The 27,662-nt window shown below is 39.3% G+C and overlaps 1 protein-coding gene across 2 annotated transcripts in view; it reads right to left on the bottom strand.

The window, feature by feature from the left end:
• Positions 1 to 2,350: 2,350 nt before the first annotated feature.
• Positions 2,351 to 27,662, bottom strand: part of ARHGAP29 (Rho GTPase activating protein 29) — a 95,868-nt gene continuing 70,556 nt past the window's right edge. The window contains exons 23-25 of one of the 2 annotated variants that reach the window (XM_011991508.1): positions 25,738 to 25,886; positions 6,131 to 6,227; positions 2,351 to 2,452 (exon numbers count right to left, since the gene is read on the bottom strand). In XM_011991508.1, coding sequence (XP_011846898.1) covers positions 2,370 to 2,452; positions 6,131 to 6,227; positions 25,738 to 25,886 — 329 coding nt within the window. In that variant the 3' untranslated portion in view covers positions 2,351 to 2,369. Of the gene's footprint in view, positions 2,453 to 6,130; positions 6,228 to 22,885; positions 25,887 to 27,662 lie in introns of those variants that run through there. The other variant, XM_011991507.1, reaches the window with a different exon arrangement.

The raw sequence follows: 27,662 nt of genomic DNA, 5'->3' as shown, positions 1-27,662 counted from the left end.
TTTATATAACTGTGAAAAATCTTAAAACTACTGTATTTATTTTTATGTCCATATTTTCAGTTGTTGACAGTTTTATATGGTGTTCTTTTTATAAAAAAATAAATACAGTTAAGCTGGTCTTTAAATTGTGAGGTCCTAAGAAGTCATATTATTTGGAATATGGTTCAATAGTTTTAAAACAATAGTTCATCTCTCTTCCAATGTTTTTGTTTTGTTGTATGCACACTTTAATTTTTTAATCTTCAATTCAGTTCTGAATTTCTTTCACTGTTACATAAAACACTCAAATTGTCAGCACTGAATTTGACTGGAAATTTTTAATTTACGTATGTCAAAGCCCAAGTCCTGAAAGACAAACTATCAACATATTGTGAGATTTTTAACTAAACCACACGATTCAGAAAGAGCCTTAAATATATCTTCTTTGTGCAATCCAGTTGATGATCACTAGTAAAAACTGGTAAAAATGAAAATTCTGGTGTAAAAATATATAAACACAGATGGTAGGTTTTGTGTACTACAGAAAATATTGGAAAATGAAGCTGTTGTCATTCGGAAAATAAAAACTGTTAAAAAACAAAACAAAACAAAATCTTTCAGCTCTTTTTACCACCCTATAATTTATATTGGAGAGATTTTTTTTTAACCATGATAGTCAGAAACACTGTTTCTCTGCTTAAGCACTTGGTTCCACTGTAGGAAGTGAAGCTGTTTCTTGCTGATTCCATCAAGCAGCTTGACAACTGTACCTTATCGAAGATAGATTCAAATAGATCATTTTATGGCAGCAAAAAATCAATGGAACCTTTAAAATTTTAAATTAGCATTTAGTATTTATAAATTCCAAAACACAATATGTAGTGATGTGCATATGGCTAAGAAGGAGCTGTCAACAAAAAGAGTCAAACTCTGCAAAATATTTGAAAAGATTTATTCTGAGCCAAATATGAGTGACCACGGCCTACGACACAGTCCTTAGGAGGTCTGTAGAACATGTGCCCAAGGTAGTTGGGGACGCAGCTTGGTTTTATTCATTTTAGGGAAGTATGAGACATCAATCAAATACATTTAAGAAATACATTGGTTTCGTCTAGAAAGTTGGGACAACTCAAATCAGGGGGCTTCCAGACTACAGGTGAATTTAAACATTTTCTGATTGACAATTGGTTGAGTTTGTCTAAAGACTGGGGTTAATAGAAGGAAAATGTTCAGGTTAAGATAAAAGATTGTGAAGACCAAGGGTCTTTTGAAGTTTTACAGTGGCTGCCCTTAGAGATAACAGATGAAATGTTTCCTACTCAGATCTTTAAGGAGTGCTAGACTTTCAGTTAATCTCTTTAGGATTGGGAGGGCCTGGAAGTAAAAGATCTAGCTATGTTTATAGAGATTCTTTACAGATGCAAATTTTCCCCCATGAAAGACAGCTTTGCAGGGCCATTTCAAGATATGGCAAATAAACATGTTTTGGAGTAAAATATTTTTATTTTCTTCCTTGTCTCATAATGTTATGCCAGAGTCAGGTTGGAAAGTAAGTCACAATATATAGGGTTAAATAAAATCCATCTGATGAGAATTTATGGTTTGTAGGGCATGACTCCCTAGACCCCTTAGATAGGGATCTGGACAAGATTTAAAAAAAAAAAATCAGAACTTAGTCCTTAGAGCTCATGAGGCTTATAAAATGCCATTGCATGTTTGGGCTACAATGTTCTCAGTACTCTGAAAGCAGTTCAAGAATTTGGAGCTGAGCAAGATCTAGATTTTTACTGAATTTTTATTTTTTATTTTTAGATATCTTGATCCAAGGCTAAAAACCTGGTGTCTTCTGAAAAAAGAATGAACGTCAATTAATTTTTTACAAACCAAACTTGAGGGGAATTTAATTAATAGCCAGTGTAACTGAGTTCATAGATGCATAATCTTGTAAATCAATAAAGAGCTCACTAAAATTTGCTGAGTGAGAATAGAAACAAAGTGCTTAGAAGAGTACCTGACCTAATGAATTCTCAATACAGGTAGCTATGTTATTAAGATCAGCATTTCTTGTAGTGTACACCATGTCATGGGATAACAGAAAAATCACAGACTTAGAAGCCAGGCCAGCCTAGGTTCACATCCTGATCAATCCAAATTACTTAATCTTCCTTGGATAGTTTTACCATGGGCAAAATGGAAATATTCTGGATTCTTTGGAATAACACTTGCAAAATTTGTCTTAATTTTCATTTCCCCTATTTCTGCCATTACTCTCATTAGGAGGTCTTGTAAGAAGTTGTCTACATACAGGCAGACTTACAGATCTAGTCTTTGCCTTTCAAGTATAGAACTCAAGGTGGCTAGCTTCCCAATTGGGTTTCAGAGAAAATGGATTAGGAAATTTCCCAGACATTTTTCATTTGGGGGAGGAATGATGTTTTGAGCTCTTTGTCTTTGAATAAGTATATAATGTCATCTGAAAAAAAAAAAAGAAAGAAAGAAAGGGCTGTCACTTTACGTACCATAACCAAATTTGTGTGACACTTAATAAGAAAGCCTGACTGGTTGGACAGATGAAATCACTTTCAAATGATACGTTACATAATTTTTTTATTTTTATTTTTTGAGACGGAGTCTCACTTTGTCAGCCAGACTGGAGTGCAGTGGTGCAATCTCGTCTCACTGCAAGCTCCGCCTCCCAGATTCACGCTATTCTGCCTCAGCCACCCGAGTAGCTGGGACTACAGGCGCCCGCCACCACGCCCGGCTAATTTTTTTTTGCATTTTTAGTAGAGACAGGGTTTCACCATGTTAGCCAGGATGGTCTTGATCTCCTGACCTCGTGATCCACCCACCTCGGCCTCCCAAAGTGCTGGGATTACAGGCGTGAGCCACCGTGCCCAGCCGGGTTATATACTTTTTTAAACAAATTATTCTCAGTCTAAAAGATACATACGCATTAGTGAATACTTCCTTCTGCTTAGCAGAAAAAAAAACCTGTTGACTTTTTGACAGAGGTACAGATCTCTAAAGTTATATTAAAGGTACTCTTTGAAGACCTCTTGTAGTTCATAAGCATGATGATTGGGGTGTCAGGCTCATGTGTAAAATGTGCCTCCCTCAAACCTTGTTACAACATCAGCACATTGCCCATGTGACATGAGGAAAAAAGAGTACACTTTGTATATATATATGGTTGCGTGTATTTAGATTAGCATAATAACTTCAAACATGGTTAGTCTTTTAAAACTTGCTTATTTGAAGATATGTTCATGAAAACTTGAGCATTTCCATAAGATAAATTCAAAGAGGTGAAGTAGCTGAGTCAAAGGACTATCAGGATTTCAGTAGGCAGACATTGGAAAATTAACTTCAGAAACGTGACACTAATTTACACACCAACCAGATGTAACTGTGCCCTGAATCCCAAGGATTTTGCCAACTCACTCAATCTGCTTTTCAGTTATACTCAACCCAGTGACAGCATATCATATTAGACGACTTAGATGCTCTCCTTAACTGATCAACTAATAAAGCATAATATCCATTCTGTCAAATGAAGGCTGAATAAGTTTAAAAGTGCCATTTTTTCCCATCTGCTCCCAGATTTTCTTTTCTTTTCTTTTTTTTTTGAGACAGAGTTTCACTCTTGTTGCCTAGGCTGGAGTTCAATGGCTCAATCTCAGCTCACCACAACCTCCACCTCCCAGGTTCAAATGATTCTCCTGCCTCAGCCTCCTCAGTAGCTGGCATTACAGGCATGTGCCACCACGCCTGGCTAATTTTGTATTTTTAGTAGAGACAGGGTTTCCCCATGTTGGTCAGGCTGGTCTCAAACTCCCGACCTCAGATGATCCACCTGCCTTGGCCTCCCAAAGTATTGGGATTCCAGGCGTGAGCCACCTGCACCCGGCCTGCTCCCAGATCTTCTTTCTTCTCTAGTCTGAACCCATGGTCCACGTTTTGTCACCCAGAACCCTTAGTTCCTCAAACTCTATGATTTTTTGCTGTGTCTACCCTAAAAAATTCCAGTTCCAGGAATGTTCCAGCCCTCCACTCTCCTGCCTTCCTGTTCACTGCTGAAAAACATCCAACAATTCCGTGCCTTGCCACCGTCCTGACTTTGAGCTGTAGCTGGTCCTGACCACCAGGGCCCACCAGAGTCACTTTTTGGTCGTTGTCTCACCTAACCTTCTTCCATGCCTGGGACTGCTGGCCTCTCTTCCCTGGGTTCCAAGGCTATTTTGATTTGCTTTCCCAAGTCCTCCATATATTTGTAGAGCATTCTAAGTGAATATAAACACCAACGTATATTCTTGAATTTCTGAGGGAAAAACTTAGAGCGTAATGGAGAAGAGCACAGACTCTGAAGCCTAGTTGCCCAGGTCCTGGCTCAGCCCTGCCTGCCACTTCTGCACTGGGCTAGGCAATCCCACTGCCCCATGTGTCTTCATCTGTGAAAAAAGAATCCTATGTGTATCTGTGTGGTTTAAATGACCTACTGAGAAAAATGCTTAGAATTATCTTGTATGTAATAAACACTAGAAAATGGCATTTATTATTATGATTCCTAATCAGGAGTCCTAGATCATGGGACAGCGAAAGAAGTACAGATATAGCAATAAGACTGGGTTCAAACCTGATTGAACAATTGGACATGATTTGGGCATATTATTTGGGCAACTTAGCTCAGGTTGTTGGACTATGTGTTGAATGGGGCTAATACTATTTTAGATACCAGAGTTATTATACAAAGGAAATAAGAAAAGATGGAATGAAACACATTGCATAATGTCCAGCATAGAGCAAGTAGGAAGTGACTGATTTTTAGTTGCCATTATTTTTAGACCTTGTGATTACTGATACTAGATTGTAGATCAAAGATAACATACAGGGCTCTGTTTTGAAATGTAAATTGGAATTTAGCTCTACTAGTATGTACAACTGCAGTGGCAGTGTAGCCTTTTTCACCAGCACCTAAGAATTCCTACAACTAGAAAAATTACCATACAGAAAAAAACAGTGAATAAAATGGCTACAGTTAATAAAGTAAAAAACACACATACACATATGTGCACATGATGAGCTGAAGGCAGGCCACTGTCAAATAAGGCTCCTGAATTTCAGAAGTCTAGTTCAGCCCCTTGTGAGCACTCAGACCAATATACTTAACTGTTGAGCCAGAAGTTCAAAAGAATTTTAACTTTATACAACATATCCTTTACTTGACTTTGCTTCATGGCAGAATTTATAGTCTGTTCTTTTAGGACTATGCCAATATACATCAGATAAACTTGTTTTGCTGGGTTTTTTTAGAGACGGAGTCTTGCTCTGTCACCAGGCTGGAGTGCAGTGGCGTGATGTTGGCTCACTGCAACCTCCACCTCCCAGGTTCAAGTGATTCTCCTGCCTCAGTCTCCCAAGTAGCTGGGACTACAGGCACACACCACCATGTCCGGCTAATTTTCTGTATTTTTGTAGAAATGGGGTTTCACCATGTTGGTCAGGCTGGTCTCGAACTCCCGACCTCAGGTGATCCACCCACCTCAGCCTCCCAAAGTGCTGGGATTACAGGCACGAGCCACCGCCTTGCCGGTTATGCTTATACTTGTATTCGTAACATTTGATTAACACATTGTCAACCCATATTTGTACACAACTGTTGGGATATTTTTAAATCATTATGATGCCTTTGGTATATACACAGCAAAGTGGCCATTTTCTAAGTTACACTATCTTCCTAAGATATCATGAGATGCTCTGACTCAAGTGGTTCAGTGAGAAAGTCATCTTCTGGTTTAAGGACATCCCCTTCTGTTCACAAACTGCTAAGAGTTTTTTTTGTTTGTTTGTTTGTTTTGTTGTTGTTGTTCGTTGTTGTTTTTAAATCATGAATGGGCATTAAACTTTATCAAATACTTTTTGTTGTTGCTCCCCAGCTGTAGGACCAGCTTCTGGATGTGATGTGCCCTCTTTCAATCAGTACTGCCCAACAGAACTTCCTGCCGTGATGGAAATGTTCTATAGCTGCACTGTCAAATATGGAAGCCACCAGCCACATGTGGCTATGGAGCACTTGGAATATCGCTAGTGCAACGGAGGAACTAAACTTTAAATTGTATATAATGTTAACTCATTTAACATAAATAGTCACCTGTGGCTTCTGGCAGCTGTACTGGACACTCAGATCTAGACCAGCAGCAGAAGATATATTTTAGATGAAGTTCACAGTAGTTTTGTATTAAAGTCTCCTAAAAGAAAATCATGGATACAGCTCTTCTGATTATTCATTGTATTATTTTGGAAATGGGGAATGACAACATTTTCAGAATAATATAAGTCATACTATTTTAGCTTTAATTTAAAATTGGCTTCTAATCTTGGGCTTTTTATACAGGGAAATTCTGCTATTCATTCTTGGGAAAAAATGGTATTTAACCAAATCTGACTTTTCCAAATAAATCTGATAATACAACTCTCTGAGAGCACTCACTCACTAACTGCCAGCTTCTGATAGTGTTATGTTCTATGCTCTACAAGGACAGGGAGTGTTTTTTAATTGCTATTTCGTGTCTATTATCTGGTATAGTGATGGGACATAGTAAGTTGTCATTAAATGTTTGTTGAATTAAGTTATAAATAAATGTATTCAGTGCAACCCATAACTTTATGTAAGACACAAAAATCTTTGAATATAACAACCCAATAGTAATATCACATTTATGTTTCTAATAAGATAGGAGACTGGAAGCCAAGAACAACAGCCCAGTGATCCTGGCAGGGAGTTGAGGTCACAGGATGTAAGCTATTTCAGCAAAGGACACTTGTGTGTCAAAGCATGTTTGAATGCAGCCCAGCTGGGAATGAGGTTTTTTTTTTACTTCCTTTCCCCAAAAAGATTTTTTTTTTCACAATATGCTTAAAGGTGGTTTCTATGGTCTGAATGTGTCTCTCCAAAATTCATATGTTGAAAGTTAATCACCAAAGTGATAGTATTAAGAGGTGGGGCCTTTAGAAGGTGATTAGGTCATGAGGGCATCATCATCCCCACGAATAAGATTAATGCCCTTATAGAAGAGGTTTCACACAGCAATCAGCCCCTTTCTTCCTTCCGCCTTTGACCATGTGAAGACATAGCATTCACCCTTCTGCCATGTGAGGACACAACAGCAAGGCGCCATCTTGGAAGCAGAGAACAAGCCCTTCCCAAACGCCCAATCTGCTGGTGCCTTGATCTTGGATTTCTCAGCCTCCAGAACTGTCATACATAAATTTCTGTTGTCTATAAGTTATCCAGGCCGTGGTATTTTGTTATAGCAGCAAGAACAGACTAAGACAGTGGTCATGTAGTTTTTGCTTTGAGTGTGTCCCTAATGACTGATAGATCACAAGGTCATGTGTTCCATTTTGAACTATTCTAATTGTAAAATGAGTTCTTTATATAAAGCAGAAATGTGCCTCTCCATTAATCTTAGCTTTTGATCATATCTTTTTCCCAAAGGAGCAAATAAATAGTGTAATTTTAATTCCTATTTGCTTGCAGTATTTGAGGACAGCCATCATGTCCCCAGTTTCCTCTTTTCCAGGAGAGGAACCTCCAGTCTTCACCTATTCATCATGTAACTTGGTTTACAGGTTCTGGCCCTTCCCTACCTTGTCCAACTCCAGCCTCACCTTCCCAATTCTACATTCACAATAGGTCACTAAAATTTTGTTAATTATAGTTCCTCAACATTTCTTGAATAAGTTCTCAGTGCTCCATCATCACTGCCAACTGGTATATGTCTACATTCTTCTTAAATTACACATTTAATTATTACAGATTATACTTCAAATGTAATCCGACCAATGACAACTTCAGTGTAATTCCAAGGGAGGTTGGTAACACTGGGGAAGCTCTGAACAGTGCTGGACACATTATTTTATGAGGAGCCTTATCTGATAAAAGCTTAGCCCAAATAAGCTTATGAGCTTTAAAAAAAAAAAAAAATCCCTCTTCAGCATCATACGTAACTTAAAAGAGAGGAAAGTGGTGAGGAAAGAAAAGACTTATTCAATGGGTAACCAAAAGAATGTGTAACTTACACAACCCACTCAACTCCCTCATGCTAGAAAATTTTTGTCTTTATCACATGAAGTCTTACAAGATCCCAAAATAATGTAGGGCTTTCTCCAGATTAGGCATTAATTTCTGGAGCCAGCTAGAACCACTTTGTTGTTACAAAACTAATTACAATATTCAGTTAAATATTTAATCTCACATCTCCAGAGTGTCCCTTGAATGGTGCTAGTTTTGAAGGAGGCAACAAAGTCTGACAATCAGTCTGCAAACTCCAGTGCTGGGTGGAAAATTTTTTCTAACTTTAAATTCAAGGCATTTATTTAAATGAATAAATTTCCATAATATGTAGCATGCATAGTTTTTTTTTAAAGACTTGGATTTTGAGGTGAGTTAAATCCAACAGTGTGTTCCCCAAGGGATCTCTGGGATCCTTTGAGGAAGGATCCTATGAGGAAAGGATGTAGCCAGGTAGAATAGGACTGGAATAGTCTGTGGCATAAAGTGAAAAAGAGGCTGGGTGCGGTAGTTCACGCCTGTAATCCCAACACTTTGGGAGACCTCAGGTGGATCACCTCAGGTCAGGAGTTTCAGACCAGCCTGGCCAACATGGTGAAACCCTGTCTCTACTAAAAATACAAAAATTAGCTGAATATGGTGGCGCATGCCTGTAACCCTACTTGGGAGGCTGAGGCATGAGAATCGCTTGAACCCGGGAGGCAGGGGTTGCATTGAGCTGAGATCACACCACTGCACTCTAGCCTGAGCGACAGAGTGAGACTCTGTCTCAAAATAATAATAATAATAATAAAGTGAAAAATAAAGAATGTCAAAGTAAAAAGTAACTTACAACAAAGATATATAATTCGGGTGCTACCTTCTCTTACTAGCTGTATGGCAAGTCTTTGAACCCACTAAAAGAGAGTTCAAAACATCTACTCTGCCTTTTTGAGGATCATGAGACAGACTACATCAAAGTGCCTCAAAGCACATTTGTAAAGTACTTAACAAGAATAAATAAGACTTGGTTGAATGTATATATCAACTTGGGAGAGAACTGCCATCTTTATAATACTGAACCTTTCAATCCACAAAAATGATATATTCTTCTGTTTGGTTATTTAATTTATGCCAAAAATATTTTGTGTATTTCAGATGTACATCTCTATACATCTGTCCTTAGATTTCCTAAGTATTTGATGTTTTGATGTTATTTTAAATAATATCATTTCATAAATTCCATTTCCTGTTTAGTGTTAATATATAAGTGACTTGTGAATACTGAATTTTAAGCAGTTTTTTTTTCTAAATTCATCTCCAATTCGAATTCTAATAGGTTATAAATGCTTTTTAATTTTCCCTGTAATAATTACATCATTTGCAAACAATGATTATTTTATATCTTCTTTTCCAATCTTTATGCCTTTCATTTCGTTTTCTTGCCTTATTTTATGGCTAGAATCTCTAGTACAATGTTGAATAGAGTTTGTAACTGTAGATATTCTTGTGTGATTCCCAATCTCAGGGCCAAACCTTTAAATATTTTACCACTAAATAGTCTGCAGAAGAGTGTATCTCTATCAGTTTAGGGAAGTCATAGCTTACAGTTTGCTAAGAGTATTTTTAAAAATCGTATGTATCTGTTGAATTTTATAAAATCTTTTTTAAAATTTGCATTTATTTATTGAGATAGCTATGCTTTTCTCCCTTTAAGAAAATTAAGGTGGTAAATTATGTTGATTGACTTTTCAAATGTTAAACTACTTTTGCACACACAAAGAAGTAACCTCACTTGGTAGTAATATACGTACAATTAATTATTTTGATATACTGAGAGTTGCTTTTCTGTATATTGTGATGTCTTTGTCAGGTTTTGGCATCAAGGTGAGGATGAACTTACAGAGTTTGGAAGTATTCTCTTTTTTTTATTTTCTAGAAGAACTTGCATAAGATTGGGGTAATGTCTTCCTTAAATGTTTGAAAGGATTCACTGGTGAGGCTTTACATTTTGCTTGTGGAAATGTCTTAAATAACTGATTCGATTTCCACTAGTACATGGGGACTCTCCAGATTTTTTGTCAGTTTATTTTGTCCTTAATTTTGTTGTTATTCAAATTTTCAAATTGTGTTAAGTTGTTCATTATATCATCATATCTTTCAATGTTTGTAGTCTCTAGTAATATTTTTTTCATTCATGATGTTATTTTTCCTCTTCTTTTATTGATTAGTTTCACTGGGGGTTTATCAATTGTCTTAACCTTTTCAAAGAATCAGTCCTTAGCTTTATTATTTTTCTTTAATTTTGTTTGGTTTTACTGGTTTCCAGGTTTCACCATGTTGGCCAGGCTGGTCTCTTATTTCTTCTTTTCCAACCTTTATGCCTCAGGCGATCCACCCATCTCAGCCTCCCAAAGTGTTGGGATTACAGGCATAAGCCACCTTGCCCAGCCTCTCTTCTTGCTTCTCAAGATAAAGTTTAATTGATTTTAACCTTTCAACCTTCCAAGACATGTAGTGAAGGCTAAGAATCTCTCGCCAGGCATTGCTTCAGCTGCAGCCAATTTTTAATATGGCACATCTTCGCTACTGGTCAGTTTGAAATATTTTCTAGTGTTTGTTATTTCTTCTTTGATCCACAGATCATTTAGAAGTGTGTTCTGTTTAATCTCCAGGCAGTTGAGGATTTTCTAGTTATCTTTTGTTATTGATTTCTAGTATAATTTCCCTAAGGTCAGAGAGCATATTTTGAATAATTTCAACCCTCTGAAATGTTTTGAGGCCTTCTGTATGGCCTGCTTATTGTCAACTTTGGTAAAATTTAAATATAAGCTTAAATGAAATACGAATTTTGTCACAGTTGACAGTGTTCTCTGTGTGTTAGTTAGGTTAAGGTTGTTAACTGCGGTCTTGATTTTTATTTTTTGTTTTTTTGTTTGATTTTTATTTTTTTCTGTTCAGAGGTGTGTTAAAGTAACCCTTATGATTATGGATTTGTCCATTTTTCCTTTTAGCTGTCTATTTTTGCCTTATATATTTTGAAATGATCTTATTTTGAATTTTGAAATCTTCTTTGTTGATTGACTTCTTTATCATTATGGAATATCTCTCTTTATCTCCAGTAATCCTCCTTGACTTAAAATCTGTGTTATCTGACATTAGTATGGCTATACCAGTTTTTTCATTGGTTGCAAGTTGTGTCCTTTTCCATCCTTGCACTTCCTGTGCACCTTTATTTAAGGCGTGTCTCTTCGGGACAGGATGTAGATAGATTTTGTTTTTTTCCTAGTGCAACGACAGTAGGTTAATACTCAGAATGTTTGGTCAATTTTCATTTAACGTGATTACTAATTTAAGCAGGTTTATATCTACCATCCTACTATTTACTTTCTATGTAACCCACCGTTTCATTTACCTTTTTTCTTCAATCTTGCCTTTCTTTGAATTACCCCAGTATTCTATTTTCCCCTCTTTTAACTTCTTTTTGATGTTACAAAACACATCTTGGTATTTTTAATACAAATTATTGCTTTTACCACTTTCTTGACAGTGCTAGAACTTCATAACACTTTAACTCCAGCTTTTTGCCTTTTCCATTATGGCTGTCATGTATTGTAGTTTTGCATAAATTTTACACTTCTCAGTATTAGTATTGTTTTGTAACAGTTGATGTTCATTATATTTACCTTTTCTAGAGCTCTTCATTCTTTTCTTTCTTTCTGTTTTTTGCCCAGGCTGAAGTGCACTTACATGATCTTGGTTCACCGCAACCTCCGCCTCCCAGGTTCAAGCGATTCTCCTGCCTCAGCCTCCCAAGTAGCTGGGATTACAGGCATGCACCACAATGCCTGGCTAATTTTGCATTCATCCTTTTCTTCATTTCTGTATTTCCATCTGGGATTATTTTCCTTCTATCTAATGACCTCCCACCAGAATTTCAATTAGTGTAAGGCTGCTGGTAACTAATTCTCCTTTCTGTCTGAAAACATCTATATTTCACCTTAATTTCTGAAGGATATTTTTACTTTGATAGAATTATTTTTCCCCCCAGCACTCTAGAGAGGTCTCCTAGGTAATGGGGTTTAAATGCTTCCTTGCTGACATTCATAACAGTGACATAACAAAAATACTGCAATTGCTTAATGCAGTGATTTCAGATTTTCAGCACCTAGAAACATCTCTTTCATTTTAAATTCAAAGGCATAGACTCAGGCTCAGAACTTGAAAGGACTGTACAGACCATCTATCTCAGTTTCCTACCTAATAATAATCATGGTAGATGGTTACTTAGATTTTGACTTAACGCTTCCCAGTTTTGAGGGAATTCACCACATCAGAAGATAGTGTATTTAAAAACAGTCCTAATCATAAATGGCTTCCTTCTAGAACACTAAGATGAAAACTGCCAACCTTAACCTCCTTCTGTCCAAAGGAGCAAGGAAGCCAGGAATCCTTGTTTTCACTTAAGCTATTTGTCCTCAGGTTTCCACAGGAAGCATCCCTTTTTCTATCCTTCCCAACTCCACACTCACAGTGAGTCACTAATCCCTGTCAATTGTGTTTCTAAAAATAAACTGGAATTTAGGTCATCATCCCCACAGAGGGTGGCTTAATGGAGGGCCTATTTCTCACCTGGATTGCTGACTCTTTTCCTGATTATGAGTAGAAGCTAAGTGATCTCCTTCAAGCTCTATTCCATATGCTTATGTCTGCAACAGCTCTCCATCACAGCACTGTTTTCTAAACTGTTCTTCTGGGACAGAGGGTGGAGGGGTGGACTTGTTAATTCTGTCATCTGCTGTGTTGTTCTCTCATTAACAAAACTGAACCTACAAAACTCACTGCAACCCAGAACAACTTCAGCAATTTTAGACACAAAGGTTTTAATTAAATGAATAAACTTTTATACATACACACTAAAAATGACATTGGAGTTGGGATGTGATAACCCTAAACTTCAATTTTCTTGCAACTAGAATGAAAAAATACAATCTGAAAGTATATGATTTATAGCAGCTCTGGCCTAAAAATGAAGATGAAGGAATTTAGAAATGATACAGAATTTATAATAAAGACACCTGAGTTGAAGTCTTATCACCCTTTCTTGTTAGGTATATAACCTGTAGTAAGTTATTTAACCTCTTTGAAGTCTATTTGCTTGTCTGAAAAAGGCAGTTAAGAATACCTGCTGTATTAGTCAGGGTTCTCTAGAGGGACAGAACTAATAGGATATTAGGGGAGTTCATTAAATATTAACTTGCACAATCACAAGGTCCCACAATAGGATGTCTGCAAGCTGAGGAGCAAGGAGAGCCAGTCCGAGTCCCAAAACTGAGGAGCTTGGAGTCTGATGTTCGAGGGCAGGAAGCATCCAGCACAGGACAAAGATGTAGGTTGGCAGGCTAGGCCAGTCTCTCCTTTTCACATTTTTCTGCCTGCTTTATATTCGCTGGCAGCTGATTAGATGGTACCCACTCAGACTAAGGGTGGGTCTGCCTTCCGCAGCCCACTGACTCAAATGTTAATCTCCTTTGGCAACACCCTCACAGACACACCCAGGATCAATACTTGGTGTCCTTCAATCTAATCAAGTTGACACTCAGTATTAACCATCACAAGTCTGCTGCTTGTCAACTTGAACCCATACACAACTCCTGAGATCATACATAATCTTCAAATAAAGACAATAACAAGTTCATAATTACACCTAACATAATGCAACTATCCTTCGTTCAACCGGAAATGCACCAGTCCCCAACCCAAATACTATTACATAAAGTTAACAATGCTTAAATGCTGACATGAAGTCAATAAATCTTATGTCACATGATAAAGGAAAAGGTGTTTTTCTTCTTTTCTTCTTTTTTTTTTTTTTTTTGAGACAGAATCTCACTCTGTCGCCCAGCTGGAGTGCAGTGGCGCCATCTCGGCTCACTGCAAGCACCGCTTCCCAGGTTCACGCCATTCCCCTGCCTCAGCCTCCCAACTGGCTGGGACTACAGGAGTTGGCCACCACGCCTGGCTAATTTTTTTTTGTATTTTTAGGAGAGACAGGGTTTTGCCGTGTTAGCCAGGATGGTCTCCATCTCCTGACCTAGTGATCCGCCCGCCTCAGCCTCCCAAAGTGCTGGGATCACAGGTGTGAGCCACCGCGCCTGGCCAAAATAAAGATACTTTCTTAGCGCAAGTGTATACATTCACCAACATGTTTTTAGCAAAAGGAGGAAATACTCATGACAATTACAGCCCCCGTTCTTTAGCTGGTCACGTGGTCATAGCCGATGACTATCTTTTTCTACTACCCATTCTGTATTCCCTTTGCCTTCAGCAAGCACCTCAGCAGGTCGTGGTTTTTTTCCTGGTGGAGTGACCCAAACCTTCATTCCTGAGGGGTCTGAGCCATTTGTAGTCCTGCCTAGATTGGGCTGTTGTAGTTTCCTATTATCTTAATCACAGAGCATGGTAATACTAATAGATGCCCTAATGATCTGTGTTTCACGCATACTCTTACCTCTGTTGTGGAGTAGTAGACTGATTTCATCTTGATAGTCTGGGTAATCACCCCAGCCAACACTGTAACTCCTTTCTTAGCCTGTTGACTTAAAGGTAGGAGGAACCCAAAGTGTCCAGGTGGCAATCTTAACTTCCAGTTTAATGGAATTGTTGTTGTGTCTCCTGGTGGTAGCATTCCTTCCTTTGGAACTAAGGCCTCTAGGCCAGCAGAATGTAATGTCGTGGGAAAAGGAAGCAAGAATTTTGCTAGTGGATCACTAGGGGTGATGGTGAGAGGTGCCACTTCCACTTCTGCCCCTTGATTCCTGGACCCGTGAATCCTGGCTATGGGAGAAACAGTACCATATATTGGATGCTGATTCAGAGCATACACGGCCTTCTGGAGACCTTTGCCCAAGCCCTGCAAAGTACTGTCACCTAGTTGGCATTGTAATTGTGACTTCAAAAGGTCATTCCACCCTTCTATCAACCCAGCTGCTTCAGGATAATGGGGAACATGGTAAGACCAGTGAATTCCATGGGGCTGAGCCCACTGCCACACTTCTTTAGCTGTGAAGTGAGTGTCTTGGTCAGAGGCAATGCTGTGTGGAATACCATGATGGTGGGTAAGGCATTCCATGAGTTCATAGATAGTTGTCTTGGCAGAGTACTGCATGTAGAATAGGCAAACCCATATCTGGAGTAGGTGTCTATTCCTGTGAGGACAAACCTCTTCCCTTTCCATGATGGAAGAGATCCAATAAATCAACCTGCCACCGGGTAGCTTGCTGATCACCCCAAGGAATGGGGCTGATCATCGAGGGCTCAGTGTTGGTCTCTGCTGCTGGCAAATTGGGCACTCAGTAGTGGCCACAGCCAGGTCAGCCTTGGCGAGTGGAAGTCCATGTTGCTGAGCCCAGGCGTAACCTCCATCCCTGCCACCAGGCCACTTTGTTCATGGGCCCATTGGGCGATGAGAGGGTTGGCCGGGGAAAGATACTGAGTGGTATCCACAGAATGGGTCATTCTATCCACTTGATAATTAAAATCCACCTTTGCTGAGGTCACCTGTTGGTGAGCACTCACATGGGATACAAATATCTTCACGGTTTTTGGCCACTCAGAGAGGTCCATCCACACTCCTCTTCCTCAAATTTGTTGCCAATTTTCCAATCATGCTTCTTCCACTTCTTTCCAATCATGCTTCTTCCACTGACTCAAATGTTAATCTCTTTTGAGATTAACTTCTTCCAAGTCCCTGATCATTCAGCCAAACCATTGGTTACAGCCTATAGATCAGTATATAATCACACATTTGGCCATTTTTCCTTCCATGCAAAGTGCACAACCAGGTGTATTGCTGGAAGTTCTGCCCACTGGGAAGATTTCCCTTCACTGCTGTCCTTCAGGGATGTCCTAGAAAGGGGCTGTAGTGCTGCAGCTGTCCACTTTTGGGAGGTGCCTGCATATTGTGCAGAACCATCTGTGAACCAGACCCTAGTCTTCTCTTCCTCTGTCAACTCACCACAGGGAACTCCCTATGAGGCCATCAGTGCAGGTTGGGGTAGAGCAGGCAGAGTGGCAGCAGTAGAGACCATGGGCATCTGAGCCACTTCCTCATGTAACTTACTTGTGCCTTCAGGACCTGCTCGAGCCTGATCACGGATATACCACCTCCATTAGATGATGGAATGCTGCTATGCACGACCCACTTTAGGGGTTGAGGGATCAGAAAGCTCCCAGTTCATGATAGGCAGTTCAGGTCGCATGGTGACTTGATGACCCATAGTCAAACATTCAGTTTCCACCAAAGCCCAATAACAGGCCAAGAGTTGTCTCTCAAATGGAGTGTAGTTATCTTCAGAAGATGGCAGGGCCTTGCTCCAAAATCCTAGAGGCCTCTGCTGTGATTCACCTATGGGGGCCTGCCAAAGGCTCCAAGACGCATCCCTATCTGCCACTGACACCTCAAGCACCACTGGATCTGGTGGGTCATATGGCCCAAGTGGGAAAGCAGCTTCCACAGCAGCCTGGACCTGTTGCAGAGCCTTCTTCTGTTCTGGATCCCACTAAAAACTGGCAGCATTTCGGGTCACTCGATAAATGGGCCAGAGTAATACACTCAAATGAGGAATGTGTTGCCTCTGAAATCCAAATAGGCCCACTAGGCATTGCGCCTTTTTCTTGGTTGTAGGAGGGGCCAAATGCAGCAACTTATCCTTCATCTTAGAAGTAGTATCTCAACAGGCCCCACACCACTGGACCCCTAGAAATTTTACTGAGATAGAAGTTCCCTTAATTTTAGTCAGATTTATTTCCCATTCTCTGGCACACAAATGTCCTACCAATAAATCCAGTGTGTTTGCTACTTCTTGCTCACTGGATCCAATCAGCATAATGTCATCAATGTAATGGGCCAGTATGATATCTTGCGGAAGCGAAAAGCAATCAAGCTCTCTCTGAATAAGATTCTGACACAAAGCCTGAGCACTGATATACCCCTGAGGTAGGACAGTAAAGGTATATTGCTAGCCTTGCCAGCTGAAGGCAAATTGCTTCTGATGGGCCTTATGGATAGGAATGGAGAAAAAGGTATTTGTCACTTCAATGGCTGCATACCAGGTACCAGGAGATGTGTTAATTTCCTCAAGCAATCAAACCACATCTGGTACGGCAACTGCAATTGGAGTCATCACTTGGTTAAGCTTACAATAATCCACTCTCATTCTCCAAGAACCACCTGTCTTCTGTACAGGCCAAATGAGAAAGTTGAACGGGGATTTGGTGGGAATCACCACCCCTACATCTTTCAAGTTCTTGATGGTGGCACTAATCTCTGCAGTCCCTCCAGGGATGCAATATTGTTTTTGATTTTTCTAGGTAGAGGCAGCTGTAATGGCTTCCATTTGGCCTTTCCCACTATAATATCCCTCATCCTACCAGTGAGGGAGCCAACGTGGGGGTTCTGCTAGTTGCTAAGAATATCTATGCCAATTGTGCATTCTAGCACTAGGGAAATGACCACAGGATGAGTCTGGGGACCCGCTGGACCCACTGTAAGTCAGACCTGAGCTAAAACTCCACCTGATCTCCATAAGCCCCTACTTTAACTGGCGGACCACAATACATTTTGGGTCCCCTGGAATCAGTGTCAGCTCAGAGCTGACAGTCCACTAGTCCCCTAAATGTCTGATCATTTCCTTTTCCCCAGTGCAGTTATCCTGGTAAAAGGCGGGAGATCTCTTTGGGGAAGGATGGGAGAAAGAGTCACTGCATCAATTGTCAGTAATGTAGTGGTGTCCTTCCTCAATGGGACATGGCCTCCCCTTCATTCAAGGGGTTCTGGGTCTGTAAGCTGACTGAAGTCTGGAAATTGATTGAGGGGCTGTGATTCTCTGTTTTTATAATTCAAATTAATCTTTTGTCCATTCAACCTAGAAATTTTCTGCTTGTATAAATTAAGTAGGAATGCAGTAGCCTTCCTATCCATTTCATTTCTAGGAACACCATGATTAATTAGCTAAGGCCAGAGCTCTAGACGAGTCAGACTATTCTGATTGCCGCTTTGCCTCTGCTATCCATTACGGTAACTATGCCCACCCTGCCTTTGATGGTTGAGTGTCACCACTTGGCCCCCGCCACCCCAGGATCCAATTATTCCCACTATATTTAAATTTTGTAGTTGAGTGACTGCAGTCCCCCCATCATTAGATCTGACATACAGAGAATAGCAATTACAGCAATTACAGGGCTCTTCAAAGACGCAGGTTCTGATCTTGCAAATCTATTCCACAACTCAGTGTCCCTAGTATCATCAGGATCCTCCCACACAACCCCATTCCAAGTTTCAGGGTCCTATTCTTTTCCAGTAAATGCCCTCACTTTAACAGTAGACACCTGGTGCATGCATCTTTTGTTACAAGTCAGCCACTCACATGATAAGAGCTTGTGTCTGTTTTTCCACAATTTCAGCTCTTGGTCTTCAGGAGGTAAGATTCTCACTCAGGGCAATCTTAGCAGATTTGAGGCTCAGTATCTGTTTCTAAAGCTGGGAGACAGAATCTCTGAGTTCATAATTTTCTTTCATCACTTTGTCCACTGAACAGAGGACCAACCAACCAGCTTCATTATGTTTCTTGGTTCTCCACATATGGTGAAAGGTATTATGCATTATGTGGAGTAATGAATCAGGAGTGTCAAATGCATTTATTTTGCATAACTCTCTAAACAGTTCACACCAAGGACTATCAGTGTTCTCCATACTATTAGAAGGAGAGTCCTTAGCATTTTGGGGTCTAAATATTAAGCAGCCAACTCCAGAAACCCCAAACCAATGAAAGAACTCCATCCTTAATATTCTGTTCCTCTAGAACCACTCCCAATACCAAAATCTGTATTAGGGTTCTCTAGAGGGACAGAATAGGACGGACACACACACACACACACACACATATATATGGAGAGCTTAAGTATTAACTTACACAATCACAAGGTCCTACAATAGGATGTCCGCAAGCTGAGGAGGAAGGAGAGCCAGTCCAAGTCCCAAAACTGAAGAACCTGAAGTCCAACGTTCAAGGGCAGGAAGCATCCAGCATGGGACAAAGATGTAGGCTGGGAAGCTGGGCCAGTCTCTTGTTCATTTTTCTGCCTGCTTTATATTCGCTGGCAGCTGATTAGATTGTGCCCACCAGATTAAGGGTGGATCTGCTTTCCCCAGCCCACTGATTCAAATGTTAATCTCTTTTGGCAACACCCTCACAGACACTCCCAGGAACAATACTTTGTAACCTTCAATCTAATCAAGCTGACAGTATTAACCATCACACCTGCCTAAGTAAAGATTAAATGAGATGATCACCACACCGCATATTTGTTGTTGTTGTTGTTGTTTTTAAAAAACGTGGAGGGCCAGGTGCGGTGACTCACACCTGTAATCCCAACACTTTGGGAGGCCGAGGCAGGTGGACCACTCAAAGTGAGTAGTTTGAGACCAACCTGGCCAACATGGTGAAACCTTGTCTCTACTAAAAATGCAAAAATCAATGGGTGTGGTGGCGTGCACCTGTAATCCCAGGTACTCGGAAGGCTGAGGCAAGAGAATCGCTTGGACCAGGAAGGCAGAGGTTGCAGTGAGCCGAGATCGCGCTACTGCACTCCAGCCTGGGTGACACAGCAAGACTATGTGTCAAGAACAAAAAACAAAAAACAAACAAAAAAAGTGAATGAAGGGAAAAGTAGATTAAGTTTTCAATGTAACATTGTTCATAGCAGGAAGAAAACCTGAAAGCAACCTAAATGCCCATCAACAGTGGGAATAATAATACATTGCAGGATAAATACCCAGTAAAATACTTTAGTGTTTTAAAAAAGGAAAAATAAACTATAGTTACAATTGTACAGGTAGCTTTGTTTGTTTTAAAGCCAAGGAAGGATTAACATAAAACTCAAGATAGTGGTTACACCTGCTGTGAGAAGAGACAGGCATGTGATCAGGAAAGGGCATTCTGGTGGTTCCCTAACATCCTGATAAGGGTGTTAGGGGCAAATGGGAATTCATTTTATAATCATTCTTTAAATGATACATGTATATATACACACTGCTGCATTTATGATCCAGTTTTAAAACAAAAAAAGTCATTTAAAACTCTCATTGAATCTTAACCATGAGACTTATGTATCTATACTTGGAGATGGAGAATACGTAGACCTTGGTTCCCCGTCCTAGTCTCCTGGGTTGAATCACAACACATTCCAGTGATTTTTTTTGGCAATTACTAGATGAACTCTTACAACTTTGATTAAAATAATTAATACAGAAAATTTCTGATTTTGCTAGCAGATCTCTAAAAGCAAATTTTTGGTATAAAATGATCTACAGAGAATTTGGCAGATGGCAACTATTGTATATCAGGTCTGTGTCTACAACTGTAAATAAGATTTTGCCATTCTTATAGTCAGGCTGTGTTATAGTCATCCTGATTTTTAATTTTTTTTTTTTTTTTGAGATGGAGTCTCACTCAGCCTGTCACCCAGGCTGGAGTGCAGTTGCGTGATCTCGGCTCACTGCAACCTCCGCCTCCCAAGTTCAAGCAATTCTTCTGCCTCAGCCTCCTGAGTAGCTGGGATTACAGGCACAAACCACTACGCCCAGCTAATTTTTGTACTTTTAGTAGAGATGGGCTTTCACCATGTTGGTCAGGCTGGTCTCGAACTCCTGACCTCGTGATCCACCCCCATTGGCCTCCCAAAGTGCTGGGATTACAGGCGTGAACCACTACACCCGGCCTGATTTTTAAATTTCAGTGCTGTATTCACTTATCAATGAGCAATGCCTCATTGGTAATGGTCACTGTTCATCTCTTGTTTCCAATCCTGTCAACACTATAAAAGGACAACTTACAATATCCTGTAACGAATGGGCATGAACCGTATCCAGAAACCTGAGACATGTTTTCATGTCATGTACAGTTTTTTGTTAATTAAGGCTGAAGATTAACTCAAATAAAGCTTGTAACTCAGAAGTTTAATCTATTAGTTGTTTAATCTGTTTTCTGAACTGCATGCTTATTTTATGTATGCAGAGTAGACTGGCTGAGTGTGAGGACACTTAATACAGTAGTAGGATGCCAACCAAGGCAGAAGCCATGGACTCACCATTTGACAGTCAACATAGTAACTGGTTCAGTCAAGAATTGTCAATAGACTCAAACTAGTCTGTGACAATTCGATGAGAAACAGGACATTTACAATCTTTAAGAATCTCCTCACAAAGTACTTCCTAATTCTAATTTTACAATGGAGAAACCTGGTATATACTATCTGAACCAGGTGACTAAAATTAATAGCATCAGGTATAAGACAAATTGACATTGTGTGCATCCTGGCATGACACATTTGAGTATACAGCATCATTTCTGTAGTACTGGACAAAAATGTCTATCCTAAATCTTATGAGTCTTAACTAATGATAAACCAAAACTGAGGAACTTTCTACAAACTGGTCAATACTCCTCAAGTGTCAAGGACAAAGACAAGTCTGAAAAGCTGTTCCAGACTGAATGAAACAAGAGATAGGACAACTAAAAGCACTATGTGGTCCTGGATTGGGATGCTGGAACACAGGAACATTACGGAGGCAATCCGAATCAGCAGATTGAATGTGGCCTATGGATTAGATATCATTATGATGTCAACGTCAATATCCTAAGTTTGATGGTGGTACTATGATTATGTAGGAATACCCTTGTCTTAAGGAAATACACAGTAGATAGAGGTAATAATGCAAAAAAATATTTTGGCTGGGATTACATTGAATCTACAAATGTAAATTAACATCTCTACATGACTGAAGCTTCTAATTTGTGTACATTATGGAGTGCTACATTTATTTAAGATCTCCTTAAATGCTTCCTGACATGGTCTAACATTTTCTCCATGAAGATCTTGTACATCTTTTGTGAGACTTATTCTTAGGTATTTTGTATTTTTTAATGATATTGAAGAGATCTTTCTAAAAACTTTCATTTCTGTTAGTTGTTGATATCCAGGAATACAACTGACTTACATACTGATTGTGAATGTAGCAACTTTGCTAACTCCTAGATGTTAACTGAATAGTCTACATATATAATCATATCAACACATCACCATAATTTCCTACCTGTAGGAAAGAAAAACCCACAGAATTCCATAGACTGTAAGTTATTTAACAATATACAATGGCTGGCATTTAAAGAGGTGTTTCCAGTTGTATAAATACTGTAAGTAACATAACGATAGCTAGGAATAGTGTAGCCATAGTACCATCTTTAAATCACCCAAATAACAGACGTACAATTCTATCTGCTTATGAGTTCACTAGGCAACAAGTCTCAGGGATCATATAGTCTTTGTCTCTGTATCAAAACAAATACACTGCCTAAGGTACACTAAAAGTAATTTAACATACTGTACTCATAAATTCGAATTAAGTTCTCTGTAGGTAAAACTTGGCTAGGGAAGTTATGATCAACCCTTCAGAAATGACTTCTCAGAACCTTGGACAATACACCTCCCACAAGGCTTCCTGGTGTTCTGGCAGCATTAACAGGGCTCCCGCTGTTGCCCCTTCCCTTTGCTCACATATCTTTCCATGTGGCATAAAACAACTTCTGGATAAATGATTTCCACCACATTATTAGCTAGCACAACACACTGCACACTGTGGACACTCTAGAAATAGCAACCTCTTCTCAAGAGATACTTGCCTCAGAGCCCCAGGAAACTAGAAAGCATCTAGAGGCTTAAGGCTCTAAGCTGGACAAAGTGCCAGGGAACCCTAAAGGCAGAAAGGACCCAAAAGTGAAATTCTCATTTTTGAGCTGTGAGGGAAAACAGAGAAGTGAGTTTATTACAGGATATAACCTTTGGGTTGTCTCCATATATTAAAAGAAAACTGAAGAAGTTTAAAAGTACATTTTCTAAGTTTTAGTATAGGATGATGATAATGTTCTGGAGATGAATAGGTGCTCATGGTTGCAAAACAATGAGAATATACTTAATGCCACTGAACTATATGCTGAAAAATGGTTCAAACAATATACTTAAAAATGGTAAATGTTACGTGTATTTTACCACAATAAAAAATTTTTAAAGTTGCATTTTCTATTGTTAAAAACTACCAGATATCATTTAGTAATCATAGTCATTAAGAGCACTAACCATCAAAATCTGACCGCCCTATGTTTGAGATTTGACTCCACCTGTGGAACACAGAAGCAAGTCATTTAACTAAGCCTTAGTTTCCTTACCTGTAACACAGAAAAAATAACATGATTACCCACCCATTACAGGTTGCTCTGGACTTGAAATAAAATAATCCATGTAGCAACTTGGCAAAGTTCCTGGCACACAGAGAAGGCTCAATACACATTGGCTCTAATTTTCTTTTTAGGTATTCACAGCAATATGATTCTTTTATATTTTATACAATGAGGACTAAAAACAAGGCTTCAGGAAAAAAAGGACTGATTATTGCTCCCTAGACCTTCACATCACATAGAACTATAAAACAAGTTTCCATAAAACTCATTCCACATTGTAGTCAAGGGATGTATGATCCCAGGTGTTGACTTCTAAGCCAATGGTTAATAACCTTAAACTCTCATACTGTAATAGGCAACAATTGAAAAGAAGCCACGAGAACTTGAGATAATTTAACAAGTTGATATATATATATATTATCAAGTATAACAGTCATACAAAAACATTTAGTAGAAATATAATTCACACATACAAAAACAGTCTACTTATTTTTTGTCCCTTTTATATCCTATTTTAGACAAAATGATAAAACCCAGAAAATAACAGGAATGTACTAGTCCTAAAAACTGGACATTTTATAAATGAAACAGATCCAATCACCTATACCTTCTCTCAAATTCCAAATAATGAGGCTTACTGACCTGTACTCTCAGAATCAACTTAAATAAATTTTAGCTTGATTTGGATGGAATATACACTTTCAATGGTTGACAATCCAGGTAGAACAAGTACATAAAATGATTCATAAGTCAAAACATTTCATACAAAAGGAATGGTTTTAACCCAGACAAATCAAGAGGAAATGCACTGAATTTAAAAACTTCTGAAACACGCATTTTTTGGACCATTTATAAAATACCAAAAAGTTCAGAACTGCTGAATAACAAAAGTTTATATAAAATAAAGCCAAGGGGTGAAAAAACTATCAAATGTATTAAAACCATCTAATGCCAAATACAACATAACTGAACTATATAATTTAGAAACAGGTTTAAGTGCATTTCCTTTATACAATGTAATTGACTATCACATGTAAAAACTGGCAATTAATTAAAATGCAATTAAATACAGATTTGCAAGCCTTCTGGCCATTATGTAAACATTTAAAAATTAAGTGAATTGCCAATTGAAAAATAAGAGCTTACATATGTATCTTAAAAAAGCACAAATGTAAAAGATGCAGTATAAAGTTATGTGAAAAAACATATTCATACCAACAAAATCTTTTTAGGCACTTGCATTCAGAAACATTCCTTTTATAAATAAGCACTTACAATAGTTTCACTCCAAAAAATAAACCTGATTTTCCCAAATTGCACCTATTAGTTGAGAACTATTATCATATATTAGGGATGCATTCAAATGGACCATTTGGTGGGGAAAGTCAACTGAACTTTAAAAAATATGAATCCACCTATCTTATTCACAACTTCAAAAATACAGAATTTAAAGATAATTCCAGTGAGGCACAAATGTGACCCTATCAAAACATTCTACCATTCAGTATTACCAACAGAGGATAATACGATACAACAACAAAAGGCAAAACCCATGATTTGGCAGTCCTATACAAAAGGGGCCCTGTCAAAATACTCTTTCACAAAATAAGCACAATACCACAAAATAACACAACAACAATAACAACAACAAAAAACCCCTGAAATTTGACAACCCTACACAAATTGTGGAATTTCATCTTCGAGGTCTTCAAACTGTTGCATTCGTTTTAGCCTTGGTCTCTGACATGTTGGATTCACATCAGGCAAGCCAAGCTCCTCAGAGTCTTCTTTAGGTTGACCAGTTGCCTGCCCAGGACAAGCTGATGCTTTGTCTGGGTCTGGCCTTGACTTCACCATGAGACCCTGGGGATCGTGAGCTGTGCCAGGAGGCACTGCTGCTGAGGGTGAAGCTGGCTTCTCCTCATTCCCCCTGATACTGATGGCGGGAGCATGTGGTTTATAAAATGTTGTCCAATGTTGAGGCTGCAGTGTTCTGGGTGCTCTGACAGGAGCGAGAGGGTAGGAATCCGAAGACCGTCTCTCAGACGCCTCTCTCACTGACCTGACTGGCTCTGTGTATGGCTTACTGGGCTGAGTGGCATTGACAGAATGGTCCCCACTAATCTGGACGCTTGTTGTCACTCCTTTTTCCTGGAGTGCACTGGGCATGATCATTGTAGTCTTGGCAGTTAGGCTGCTTTGTTCAGACTGTTTGTCCTGAATTTTTTGTAGAGTTTGCTGGTCAAAGCCATTAAATTTGGAACAAACAGTAGTAGCAGTGTCTTTTCTATTAACTCCTTCAAAGGCAGGATTCTTGCAAAACTTGTCTAAATTTACATTTCCCATATTTCTACCATTTCTCTCCTTAGGAGGGCTTGCAAGAAGTAGTCTATCTATAGGCAAACTTACGGGTCTAATCTTGGTCCTTGGAGTATGCCTCTCCACACAGTTTGTTGATGACCTATCAGATTTCAGAGAAAGTGGCTTAGGGGTTTTACCATCTTCTATCTTTTGGGATGCTGATTCAACCTCCTGGTCTAGAAGCAACTGTGCTTTGTCTGAAAATGAAAGCAATCTATTTAACTTCATGGCACATGGTTAATAAGAGAGTCTGAATGAGTTAGAGATGAACACTGTATCAAGACAATACAAGTCTTACATATTTTTTCTAAAGTAATACTCTCAGTTATCTATGCAGAGGAGTTAAACATTTGCACAGTATTAAAGGTGTATATTGAATTTAAAAGTTCAAATTTTTTACTCATTTAAATCAATATGAACAGCTACAAAATACCAAAAAACACTTGCTGAGTAACTTCCTTTTAAGTGCTGTGCATGAACAAGTACTTTCTGGGTCAAAAGACTATCACAATGTCAACAGGTAGACATGGGAAAATTAACCTCAGAAAAGTGGCACTAATTTACACACCAACCAGATGTAACTGTGCCCTGAATCCCAAGGATTTTGCCAACTCACTCAATCTGCTTTTCAGTTACACTCAACCCAGTGAGAACATATCATATTAGATTACTTAGATGCTCTCCTTACCTGATTAATAAAGCATAACATCCATTCTGTCAAATGAAGGCTGAATGCTTTTAAGTTAAAAAATGCCATTTTCCCCATCTGCTCCCAGATTTTCTTTCTTCTACAGTCTGAACCCATAGTCCATGTTTTCTCACTTAAAAGCCTCAGTTCCTGCATCTATCCTAAAAAATTCCAATTCCAGGAATGTTCCAGCCCTCCATTCTCCTGCTTTTCTGTTCACTGCCGAAACACATCCACCAACTCCGTGCCTCAACGCCATCCTGACTTTGAGCTGCAGCCGGCCCCAAGCACAGCATGCAATCCTGTCCCTGCCACCCAGTCCTTCAACCACATCTTTTAGGCAGTGGTTTGCAGACAGGTACCCACCAGAGTAACTTTTTGGTTGTCATCTCATCTGACCTTCTTCTACACCTGGGACTGCTGGCCTCTCTTCCCTGGGTTCCAAGGCTCTTTTTTTTGTTTTGTTTTGCTTTTGTTTTTTGAGACAGAGTCTCACTCTGTCACCCAGGCTGGAGTACAGTGGCATTATCTTGGTTCACTGCAACCTCCGCCTCCTGGGTTCAGGTGATTCTCTTGCCTCACCCTCCTGAGTAGCTGAGATTACAGGTGCCTGCCACCATGTATAGATAATTTTTGTATTTTTAATAGAGACAGGGTTTCACCATGTTGGCCAGGCTGGTCCTGAACTCCTGACTTCAAGATCCGCACACTCCGACCTCCCAAAGTGTTGGAATTATAGGCGTGAGCCACCACACCCGGGCCAAAGCTCTTTTGATTTGCTTTCCCGGGTCCTCCACACATTTATAGAGCATTCTAAGGGACCTGATTCCTTGCAATTGGACTGTAAGCACCAATGTATATTCTTAAATTTCTGAGGGAAAAACTTAGAGCATAATGGAGAAGAGTACAGACTCTGAAGCACAGTTGCCTGGGTCCTGGCTCAGCCCTGCCTGCCACTTCTGCACTGGGCTAGGCAATCACTGTCTAGCCACTGCCAGTGGCTATGTGTCTTCATCTGTGAAAAAAGACTCCTATGTGTATCTATGTTGCTGTGTGATCTAAATGATCTACTAGGAAAAGTGCTTAAAATTATGTTGTATGTAATAAACACTGGAAAGTGACCTTTATTATCATCACTGTTCCTAAGAGCTTCATGGGATAGTGAAAAAGGTTAGGTTTAGCAGTCAGAACTGGGTTCAAATGTATTAGGAGCACAATCTTTGGCATTACTTAGTCTCTTTCAGATGGTTGGTTATGGGCTGAATGAGGATAATGCTCTTTATAG

This window comes from Mandrillus leucophaeus, unplaced genomic scaffold (assembly GCF_000951045.1).
Source record: "Mandrillus leucophaeus isolate KB7577 unplaced genomic scaffold, Mleu.le_1.0 Scaffold397, whole genome shotgun sequence".
Classification (NCBI taxonomy): domain Eukaryota; kingdom Metazoa; phylum Chordata; class Mammalia; order Primates; family Cercopithecidae; genus Mandrillus; species Mandrillus leucophaeus.
Note: the sequence above shows the minus strand (reverse complement) of the source record. Positions and strands in the feature narration are given on the sequence as shown.